Source organism: Cornus florida, unplaced genomic scaffold (genome assembly GCF_030987335.1).
Source record: "Cornus florida cultivar Cherokee Brave unplaced genomic scaffold, ASM3098733v1 CherokeeBrave_3.0.0_Hap2_Chr03, whole genome shotgun sequence".
In the NCBI taxonomy this organism is placed as follows: domain Eukaryota; kingdom Viridiplantae; phylum Streptophyta; class Magnoliopsida; order Cornales; family Cornaceae; genus Cornus; species Cornus florida.
In genome coordinates, this window is record NW_026775573.1 from 19,957,442 (window position 1) to 19,969,462 (window position 12,021).

General features: G+C 35.5%; 1 protein-coding gene and 1 long non-coding RNA gene across 6 annotated transcripts; one reads left to right on the forward strand and one right to left on the reverse strand.

Annotated features, from left to right (window-relative positions):
* The first annotated feature begins 1,709 nt into the window (after window positions 1–1,709).
* LOC132299834 (uncharacterized) lies at window positions 1,710–8,059 on the forward strand. Of its 5 annotated transcripts, none has more exons than XR_009480198.1 (3): window positions 1,710–2,067; window positions 6,619–6,740; window positions 6,846–7,336. It is a non-coding gene; the product is annotated as an uncharacterized LOC132299834 (long non-coding RNA). The 5 variants fall into 5 exon arrangements; XR_009480197.1 differs by having other exon boundaries at window positions 1,710–2,029; window positions 6,592–6,740; XR_009480196.1 differs by having other exon boundaries at window positions 1,713–2,029.
* Window positions 8,060–10,484: 2,425 nt separating this feature from the next.
* On the reverse strand, window positions 10,485–11,665 carry LOC132298685 (uncharacterized). Its single transcript, XM_059795074.1, has one exon. It carries the CDS (start codon window positions 11,583–11,585, stop codon window positions 10,593–10,595), a length of 993 nt encoding a protein of 330 aa, XP_059651057.1. The 5' UTR covers window positions 11,586–11,665; the 3' UTR covers window positions 10,485–10,592.
* Window positions 11,666–12,021: the final 356 nt, after the last annotated feature.

Consider the following 12,021-nt stretch of genomic DNA (forward strand, 5'->3'; position numbering starts at 1 on the left):
TCCATCTAAATTTTTTCTCTCTTTCAAAAAAACACTAATTTTTTACAAGCCAACCAAAAATCAGGATTAAATCTCAAAACTGGTCTTAGAGAAAACTAATCAAATTGATTTTTGTACTGTCTCGAGAATTTCCAGAATGTAAAAAAAAAATCATATATAACATATAGCATGTTCCTAATACAGTATTATTTATGTTATATTTCTCATCTCCTTGATTGACAAAGGCACATGACTGAGAGTTGGCACATGGAGAGCTCTTCTCCATCGTAACAATGGTGAGGCCAAATAGAGAACAAAAAAAAAAAAAAAAACAGATATGGGCTCCAATTGTAACGAGGATAGTTTGGTAAAAATCAAATTGGGGTAGTTTTGGGATTTAAAAAAATCGCTATTAACCTTAAACGTTATTTAATTTACTATGTAACCCAATGTTGAACTGGAAAGTGTTGTTACATTTAAAATAATAAAAAAATAAATAATTTGATAACTATTCGGTTAAATCCAAATAAATCCGGATCATAATTTTTTTTTGGGAGGATCACAAACTCACAATCCAACCTAACTTTCTTATCAAATTTTTTTTTGGGGGTGGGGGGTGGAAAATACTTGCCTACTTACTAGTAAGTAGGCAAACTTATACTCACCACGTATGTAACACAATGTTATGTAACACAATGTTAAACTGACAAGTGTTCTTACATTTAAAATAATAATAAAATAAATAATTTGATGGCTATTCAGGTTAAACCCAATTAAATCCGAATCAAATCATAATTTTCTCTCCTCTCCCTCTTTTTCATGCTTCCCTAATCTCATCGGCCTCCCCGCTCCCCTTCCCCCCTCTCTCTTTCATATTTTTAGGGAGAAAAACTACTCTCGTGTGTCCGAAGAACTAGAAGAAGAAGAAGAAGAAGAAGAAGAAGAGAAGTATATTTCAAATATCTAACTTGCCAGAATCATATTTGTATGGAAAGTTTGGTATTCATCAGTTAGTTGTTAAACACAAAGTACGGTAATGACATTTACTACATTGTGTTTCGAAAAAATAAATAAATAAATAAATAAAATCAGTAAGATTGATCATATAAAACCTATTGTATAACCAGCAAAATTATCACAATATATAACCATATAAATGTCAGTTTTAGTTATTTTACTAGCCCATTTGTACAGCAAAAATATCACAATATATAGCCATACAAATATACTTCCAGTTCTCCGGAGACAACTGATTTACTCAATCCGAAAGCAAGTTTTTGTCCCCACTTCTCCCGAATCCATGGGAACTACCTTATCTGAGTATCCTGATTCCATCACCCGAGGATTATTATGAGTTTCTCACTCTCAAAATATGTGAGAGAGAGATAGAGAGAGGGAGGGGGAGATTAGGAAGCGTGAGAAAGAGGGAGAGAAGGGAGAATTAGGATTTGATTCAGATTCAGATTTATTTGGGTTTAATCTGAATAATTATTAAATTATTTAATTTTTTTATTATTTTAAATGTAATGACATTTGTCCGTTTAACATTGTGTCACATAGTGAATATAAGTTTTCTATTAATCGGTGAGTAGACAGATATTGTTCTTTTTCTATTTTTTTTTCTTTTTTTTTTTATTTTTTTTTTTTGAGATTTCCATCTAATAGCTTGACACTACCTACCAATTTTTTTTTTATATATATATATATATATATATAATTTCTTAGGTAAGAAAATCCGACCAATATCAGATGCATAAGATACACAAAATGCAAAAATGTACACAAGCAGAAGGACAAGAATGCTATTTTTACCTGCAATTTTCGAAGAATCTAGGAGTAAGTAACCCACTCATAAGTCACAAGAGCATTTGGGACTCTGTCGGAGAGAGAGGGGGAAGAGCTGTACGGTTAGGGTTTGTGGTGATTCAATTCGATTCGAACACAATACTCGATTACTCGAACCAAAGTCTCAAACCCTCAAATTAAACAGTAAACTGAAACGATGCATATACATCTCGACATTGACGATTTCGATCCGGTTCTTTTCAAGGTACTAGCTTTTTGTCTAATGACTCAGTTGCTTTTGAGGTAAGAGTTCATCTCAATTATGTCATTTTATTAAAGGGGTTTATGGTTATGGTTAAATTTGTATTATGAATGCACTTTTTATATTGTATTCTTTGGTAATTCGTTATTTAGGAACTGGGGCTCATTTTGTTGTAACTAGTGAAATTTGAATTCAATGTGTAATGTAAATTAGGAATTGAATGATTAAGGTTAGGGTTAGGTCTTTACCAAATTGCAGTCCATTAAATTTGTGTTTTTTTTTAATTAATATATTTGGGGTTTTAATTCGTAAGCTGGTTAGTAAAATATGATTTGGTTATTTGTATGGAAAGGACTGGGATTCAGGGGTTTCATATATATATATATAAATTTGTGTTAGTTCACATTTCTTGTGTATCATTTTTCATTTCTGTGACTCTTTTTCAGGTTTGTGTTTTATGAATGTAGGTAACTCTTTTTTCTGTTTTGCTTTATTTCGGCAAGTAAGTGTGAGTACATAGACTTATGATAACTTTTTTCTGTTCTAAGATCTGTGTTCTTTTCAGATTTTCATTCGCACAGGGTTTCAGGTTTTTGTTTTATGAATGTAGGTAAATCTTTTTTCTGTTTTGTTTTGTCTTGGTAACCAAGTGTGAGTACGTAGATATATATATATATATATATATATATACACACGTACATACATTTCAGTACAAAGATATCTGCCCTTTCCAAATTTTCATTTGCACAAACACAGATATGGAAATGAAAATTTGCCCCTCCACTTAGTCTTACTAAATGAAATGTACTGCCGGGATCCGTTGATTTTATCATTTCACCAGACATTGAGGTGCCATATCTAAACTTGATTGCCTAGGTGTAGTTGGGCTTCATGTATCCCTGGTTTAGAAGGATGCGCCATCCCCTGCTGCACCTGTCTATTCGTTGCATGTGGACTGACCGAGAATGTACCTTGTTTGGATATATAATCCAAGTTGAGAGTAGAGTTATGGGAGGCTGATGGAAAACAACTTTCACGTTCGGTCCATGGTGCACTTTTTCGTTTAGAATTCCTTGTTCCCTTTCATGTGAATTCCCTAGTAGCAAGTTAAAACTTTTGGGGCCCTTTCTATTCTATCTCTCGAGTCTTGAAGAACAACCTACTCCCCTTTGGACTCCCTATCTCTTTTGACTTTATATATGCGGGCATTTGTCATCTAAAAGGGTGGTTTTGTCCCCCAAAAGTATTTTTATCCTCCACTTATGATGTGTACCCGTGTCACTTCATTTATAAAAAAATCAAGCGGATTGCTATAGTACTTTTTTGGGGTGTAAACATTGCATCCCTTACTAGCAATATATTGTATATTTTTAAAGGCCTGCAATTACTTCAGAAATTTAAATGTTGCCTCTATCCAACAAAACATGTAGTTAAAGTTGGATAGTTGCCTATGCGTCAAATGTGGATTGTCTATCATTGGATGGTTTGAATCCTGCAGTAGGGCTCACACCATCCAACGGTTGACATTCCCCATGTGACACATAGGTGACTGCCCTTAGCATTTAACAAAAGTTACACAGCAAGTTTTGTGTAGCAATTACAATAATCATCAATAACTTTAGTTACTTGGTAAGTATCTAAACTAAGGACAATGTTAGACATTGTGATACCCAACAACCGACTCATTTAGCTATGGGCCCTACCACACCCAACCACACAGGAATGTGGTGGGGCCCACAACCAATGTGAGTGAGTCGGCAATCGGGTGTGACAATGAAAAGAGTTTTCCCAAAACTAATTAGGAAATAAACAAGGTATTAAATGTATGTCTTGACTTCATTGGACACATGAAGTGAGCTAAACGGTGTAAATCTTGTTCTAGAATCTGGTTTGATCTTGTAGTCCAAATAATCCCGTACCATGAGAGATGCTTACTTATAAATCTGATCATATTAGAGCTTGCCAAGAAGTACTTGGGACTACGATCGTTGGACAGCTATCTCTCGAGCACAGGTTTAGTTTGGCCTCAATGGGAAAATAAAATGGAGCACCTAACAACGCATCTTCACAGACCAAGAACGATATGACCGATCAATAGAAATTGTGATATCACGGTTGTCCTCCCTACATGGTATCATCAATTCAACATAAAGAAGCCATACAACAAGCTGTCAGATGGTTTACACGTCAGCAACCGAGCTACTGATTCTAACATAAAAGTTAGGCTTTAGCTAATTTGGAAAGGATCTGCCACCAATGTTGTGTGACGTGTTGTGATTGATCATTGATAGCACGTAGGTGTAATAACGTGGTATCACCCATTGTACCTAAGTTTTTCTCATTGGAAGAGAATACAAGTGAGAATATCTATTTTTGCATTATTTTTGCACAAAGTGGTTTTCTCAAGAATTGAACTTGTGTTCTCAAGCTTGAAAAATCTTTTGCTCTCAGTATAACCATTTAACTAGGAATTAAGTTTACATATTAATTTTGTCTCTAAATTCCAGAGAGGCTTGAAGTTAGATTATAATCCCCTGAGTGATAATCTTAAGCTAGATGGTTTACGCGTCAGCAACCAAGCTACTGATTCTAACATAAAAGTTAGTCTTTAGCTAATTTGGAAAGGATATGCAACCAATGTTGTGTGATGTATTGTGATTGTTCATCGATAGCACGTAGGTGTAATAAAGTGGTATCACCCATTGTACCTAAGTTTTTCTCATTGGAAGAGAATACAAGTGAGAATATCTATTTTTTTGCATTATTTTTGCACAAAGTGGTTTTTCTCAAGAATTGAACTTGTGTTCTCAAGCTTGAAAAATCTTTTGCTCTCAATATAACCTTTTAACTAGGAATTAAGTATACGTATTAATTTTGTCTCTAAATTCCAGAGAGGCTTGAAGTTAGATTATAATCCCCTAAGTGATAATCTTAGGCTAGGCTTTTTAAAAGATGACTGCTGGCTGCATCAATATCCTAGGTTATGAAGAAGTTGGTTTAGAGTTCATTTTTGTTGTCTTATTTGTTGTGGGTTAGCTAGGGCTTATGAAGAGGTAGACAGAAAATTAAATGCTGCCTATATCCAAAAAAACATGCAGTTAAAATTAGATAGTTGCCTATGCGCCATGTATGGATTGTCCACCGTTGGATGGTGTGAATCCTATAGCAGGGCTCACATCATTCAACGGTTGACATTCCCCATGTCATACATAGGCGGCTATGCTTAGTATTTAACAAAATTTATACAAACACTTATCAAGTAGCAATTGCAATAATCACTTATAACAACATTAGTTACTTGGCAAGTATCTAAGGTAGCTGGGAAATAAGTATGGTATTACATGGTTTATGTCTTGCCTTCATGGTAATCATATTATTAACTTGAGCAAAGCCCGAACATTACTTATTTTTATTAATAGTACTAATTTATTATTGAAATATTATTTTATTAAATGTTGCATTTTACTGAAAATATGCAGTTAAAGTTGGATGGTCCCTCACACGTTGCATGAGGACTGTCCATCGTTGGATGGTGTGGATTCCGTAGTGAGACTGAGACCCATCTCATTTAACGGTGGACAGTTCTCATGGGACGCGTGGTCAATTTTCCTTAGCATTTAATACGTTTAAGAATTTAGAACACTTATTGACTACCAGTTACAATAATCAACACTAATAACATAGCAACACTGATTACTTGGTAGATATCTAAGCTAACTAGGAAATTATACTGGTAATAATTCTGCCTCTGAATCCAGAAAAATATGAATATTATAGCTCTGACTCATATTATAGGCTAGGCTTCTTAAAAATCATAACGAAGTGGCAGCATCAATATTCCCTAGTTAATAAAAACTGAGTCTTGAGTTTGTTCTTGTTGCCTTATTCACTATGGGTTAGCCAGAACTTAGAAAGGAAGACTTGTTGTGGAGATTTGGCTTCAAATTTGGTAATATTGATGCCAAGGGATGCCATGCTATGGTGGCAAATGAAGAGGGAAAGTGAGTGCTTGGTGTGACAATTGGAGCTTGCATGTTGCAGTTCTTTTTGTAATTTCTTTATCCCTCCTCCCCTTCCTCCTCTCTCTTTTATTTCGGGGTGCAATTTTTATATCACCTATGTTTAATCTAAGTTGCTTTTCATGCATTATCAGCGGGCAAGGTGAGAAATTATTGACAGACTGGTTCTCTTCCGCTGATCTTTAAGTCCTTAATTGGATAGCTTTTCTGTTGAGCATCAACTTTACTTGAATAATGGTGCTGGCAGTTCTGATGATTTCATTAAGTACTACTGTATAACGTGCCCAGGGCCTCTGTTAGTGATTTTTAAGAAACCTCACATTCAGATGGTGGGTGCACAGGATATGCTAATATTTTATTTCCATATGTTGCACATATAACAGTGTCTGGTGTTTGAATGTTAAAGCCATTGCATATGCATATTGCTGATCATTAATGGAGGCCATAGAGATGCTATCAACAACTGTTCCTAGCAAGCTATATTTGTCACTTGTGGTTCTAATTCCTTGGAGATTTTTTTTTTTTTTTGTTAATGGGTACTAAAAGGCGTTCTGCTTTTGTAACCCGCTGTAGAAGCATCCCATATGACAGGTGAACTTGGTCCTATCCAATTTGGATGTTCTACCTCAAACTTGCAGAGACCTCTCATCTCAATTGATGGAAGTACAGTTTATGATCTAGATGACAAATTCAAAGTAAGAAACCAAATATGTTTTGTCTGCAATGTTCATTCACAAACATAATGTGATCCAGAAATGAGATGCCCACCTAATTTTCTTGAACTGATTCTTGACTTTCAGGTGGTGCTTCAGTTGGGTGAGAGGGGACAGCAATGAACCCTAGATGACGTTGACTGGTGAGCAGGGGAACCTGTGCTGTTGGTTTTGCTGTTCATGCAACCTAGGAGTGATCTGCACAATTATTCTAACCAAGGTGTCTTGGCGAAGAGGGTAGAAGTCCAATTTGTGATGTTAAGAAGTTGCATTTATAGATGAAGCATAAAGAAAGCCAAATTTCAATCTCTCATTCTTAGTTTTGTGTTTTCAAGTACAAGCTTCCTTATTTTTAGTTTTCCGATGAGGCAAAATAATCACTGGATCAATTTATTACCATGTTGGCTTCTGCACAAACATTATCAGTTTTTACTGATTTAGGGCGGATAAGGATTCTATTATGACGTTGACATCATAAATTCCAGAGTATTTTCCTAGAATGGATGACCTTTGACCACCGATACATCATAGGCTGTTGGCAAGTACCATAAGTAATTTTTTTTTTTTTTTTTTTTTTTCTCTCTCAAATCTCTGGCCCCAAGTTTGCAGGACTATTATGTATATATTATATATGTTTTTGTATATATAAATTTTAATTCTTTATTCTATTGGATTAATCATGTAGCTGCCATTTGTTTCACTTTCAGCTACGGCCGGAGGCACCACACCTGCAGTTATTGCCTATAGTGTACTTCGAGAACTCTTTTCATCTTTATGTTGTTTATGTCATGGATGCCTTGTAATGTAAACAAAAGTTACAGAATGCTTCTGCTATGCTTGCTGAAGTGTTGGTGCTCGGGGAGGGTCTGAAACTGCTTTGTTTTTGGGGGTTATTTTGGCGTTTTGATCGAAGAAGTTCGCAAGACTGTTTCGAAGCTGCTATATATGTAGATATCAAACTGTTGTTGGAAAGGTGATTGCATGCCGGTTTTGAAGCTTCAGGTTGTCGATGATTTAGCTGCTGCTATATGTGTAGATATTGAACTGTTGTTGGAAAGGAGCAAGGGTTCAGTGCTATCTTTGTCTCCTCGCCATTGTAATGGAGTTGCTCATGTCCTCAGCAAACATACTTTGACAGTTGAAGAAGGAAAGTGTTGGTGGGACGTGTTAACTCCAATGGCTAAAAAATATGATATGCTTGTTGGCATTTTTGGGTTCATACTGATTGTTTCAGATTGATTGCTTCATCGTTGCTGTGAATGTGGACATATGTAAATTTGACATATTGGTTGGAACTTGCAGTCTGATGGAGATTTTGTACCATACTGGCCATTTAAATTTCATGCAAAAACTCCAAATTCTGCCCATTTTTAATTTTGTTCACATGCAAATAATTTCAAGTTTTGTAGCCCAACTCTCTCATACTCCATTAAAATGGCTATTATATGAGAAAAAAGATAAAAGGGTTCAGTTGAAACATTACTCAGTTAAGTTTGCTAAAGAACACCCAAATTTACTTTCAATTTCATCTGGAAATATCAATGCCTAAAGTGAATGTTGATTCTTTAACCGATTTCTATAGCCGAATGGTTAGCGGATTTCTTCACCCGAAACGGTAACCGAAGTTCTTCCTGTCCTTTAGATGAATTGTAGTGGGATCGGGTACCACTTCACTTGATCCAACAAATGGGGAGCATTTTGGCTCAACATTTGGGATGAAGAAATTGCTGAGTATCACTATTATAGTATTATCGGGTCTGAAGAGGATCGGATATACACAATTTTACTTTAGCGGATCGAGAGATTGTTTCTATTTATATTGCCCTTAATGCAAAAAAAGTTGTCCATACAAGGCTTCAATCCTTTCTTCCCAATGGAGATTCTACTAATAAATCCAAGGTGTTTATATATATATATATATATATATATATATATATATATATAATAATTATTTGAAGGGTGAGAGTATTCTTGTGTAATGATGATGGGCAACAATGTCATCAAATTATATATTTTTAGTAAAGTAGCAATGAAAGCTCTTCATGGTGTTGCGCAGAAAGTCCAAACTTTATGTAAAGGCTGGTAAGCTAACGGTGTAGTTAATTGAGTAGTGTGGTTTTTTAATGAGAATCCAAGGTGGTAGTGCATGCGCGCATTGTTTTTTATTCCTTTGCTTTGAGTTCTTTGATTGCAGTCTTTGTCTATATATATATATATATATATATGGGTTCGTACTCATAACCATAGGCCTGTTGCATTCGGCATCTTCATAGATCTAGTATCATATGATTATTCTATTGTGTAAGGAATGGGCGTCCGGATCCTCTGCAATAAAAGCACCGCGGTGCTGTATTGCAAGCTGTGATCAGCACTTCGCACAAATTATAGTCGTCTGAGTATTCGAATCTTCGGTAGGAGGGAACGGTTGTGATCACTCACCACGCATAGGAATTGATCATTTGTACTAATAATGCAATATAATAATATTCTCTTTTGTTCCAAATAAGTGTACTGTTTTAAAAATAGTGACTCACAAAATATTTATTTTGAAATAAAAGAAATATAACATATAAAATACGATTGTGATTATTCACACATGTAACTGGTCACAATTATCCCTGCAAATTTAATATAATGTTGTGTATCGCATGGAATCATTATTCTAGGAATGGACTTTATAATATTATTGTACCACATCATGAAAAGAGTGGAAGACATGTGCTAAACTAGTTTTACAACACAAACAAAATCTCACTAATTATTATAAAGGAATAACTTGAGTTTATCCACATGTGTCAATAATTGGATTTTGATTTTCCATTTCAAAATTGTTTATTTTTCAATCATTTATATATTTAGAAGTGAAACCTAATTTTTATTTTATATTTTGCAAGGAACCTAATTATTCAATGTGAGATTTGATTCCATTAATGTACGGAAAATGAACATTTTATGAAAATGAAGACACTCCAAAATCTCAATAGTTTTTGAACGTCTAAAAAATGGTGAAACATTCTAAAGTTCTGCAAAAACAATTATGAATAATTATGATTTAACAGTTTCTTCTTCTTCTATCTCTTTTTTTTTTTTTTTTTTTCTTACTTTCCTTTTTCACTAGCGCGTATAATCTAACTTTCTTATGTCTAATTTCTTTCAAATATATTTGTTTCATTTAACTGCCAAATCATTTTCGGGATGAGAAATTCAAAAACCCCCCTCCCCATTTTATAACATCATTACTTTTTATCAAAGATCTTCAATTCAATGGTATTTTATATACTCACGACGAGTTTTAGTGATGTTACCTTTTTTTTTTTTTAGTGATATATCATATATCTTTTTAACTTAATTTTTATTTTGTTTTCTTCAATAAAACAAATACCATTTCCCTTTAATAGAATCGAAACTGAATAATCCAAAACCTAACATTTATGTAGAAGACACAATAAATGAAAATTAGGACAATGGCTTCAAGAACCCAAATCCAATCATGTAAATTTTTTCATATTTTACATGCTTGTCACCAATACATTGAGATTTCAACGTTATTATATCGAGAATGTAATTTTAATGTAAAGTTATTTTATTCTCGATATAAAATTGTAAATGTATTGCATCGTCATCAAATTGTGGATGCACTTGAAAATTACGTACACTGGATATGATCTTAATTCAAAATTTTAAACAAATTCTCAACACTTTCTATTCACATGTAGTAGAAAGAGAAATGAATCCTCTTCATATTCAAATTCAAACACATCTAAAACACAAATTGCAATTGTACAAAATCAAAAGAATAAAGCATTCCAATAATTTGAATCCACATTTCAACTTTCAATCTCTCCTCCAAGCATACAACAACAAAGAAAACCCCCCACCACTCCCACAAGACTTGGTAGACGAAGAACATGAACTCCTACCACCATCACTGCTCTCCTCTGCCCACTGCAGCACACTCGAACACGACGGCGACGGCGACAGCGAAGCCGGCGGCATCGAGCCGGACCCAGCCGAGGACAGGCTCTTCCTCATCAGCCTCTTCTCCGGGCCCACCATCTCAGGCCACACCCCACCATCACCAATTTGGAACACGAACACACCATGTCCACCACCACATTTATTATTTGTGCCACTATTGTTCACCCAATTGAACACATCCCAATAAAATTCGACTTCCAATCCTCCAACAACAATCTTTTCATTCCCTCTAAATTTCCATCCAATTCTTTTCACTACCAAACACACATTTCCATCAATTTTGACTTTCAGTACTCCTCCACCACACTCTATCCCAATTTCATGTTTGGACCCCATAAACTGTGTCCGGGTTATGTAACTCCTGCGGCCAAACACATGTTCCCGCCGAGATAACAGAGTCGGGTTGGCCGGGTACCGAGTCGTGACCAACCCAGCCTTCCGAGTCAACTCGTCTAGGAGATCGCCAAGGAAGAATTCCAACCTGCCATTGGAGGTGATTGCAATGTAGTAGGATGACTCCGGCTCGGCCGAGCTCTGAGTCAACTCGGCTCGCGTGAAGTCCCAGTAGAGCTTGATTCTTTGGTAATGGTGGTGGGTCAGGTCGATGGATTTGGACCCGGGCTTGCTCCGGAAGAACGAGAAAGTTGATGGGTTGAGAGAGATGGTGATGGAGAAACAATCTGCTGCATAGATGGTTAAGGAGTGAGAGAAGAGAGTCTTGGACCAAGTGAGAGTGAGATAGGTTGGTGAGTTACAGAGCTGAGTTTGGTAAATGCATGTTATGAGGCTTTGAGGAACTTGTGAGGTGTTTGTGTGTATGTTGGGGTTGCTAAAGCATGCAGGTATCATGGCTTTCTTGCTTGCTTGAGTTCTTTCTCTCACAACATTTAGTTAAAAGGACTTTGAAGAGAGAGAGAGAGAGAGAGAGAGAGGGAGAGAGAATTTAATTTGGAGGGCTAGTAGCTAGGTATTAATTTGGAGGGCTTTTGTTTGTAGTTTTGGGCTTTTGGGTTGATAGGTGTGTAAGGGGATTGAGGTTTTGAATTACTTTTTTTTGGAGGTTAGATGTTGTGAGTGGAAGTCTATATTTTTTGGGTGCACTAGGGTAGATGGTATAAATTTTTTTTTTCTCTGAAGGGAAAGGTTGAGGTTAAGTGTTGAAATTTTGAATGGGAAAAAAATACTCCTATAATGAGTTTGTACGCGTTTGCTTGACTTTTTAAGAAAAAAAAAAGACAGTGGCTATAATGAAATTATATTATACTGCAGAGGATAATAATAATCA

Excerpts from the sequence above, each read along its gene's own strand:
- LOC132298685 (XM_059795074.1), bottom strand. The coding sequence starts at position 11,585 with ATGATACCTGCATGCTTTAGCAACCCCAACATACACACAAACACCTCA.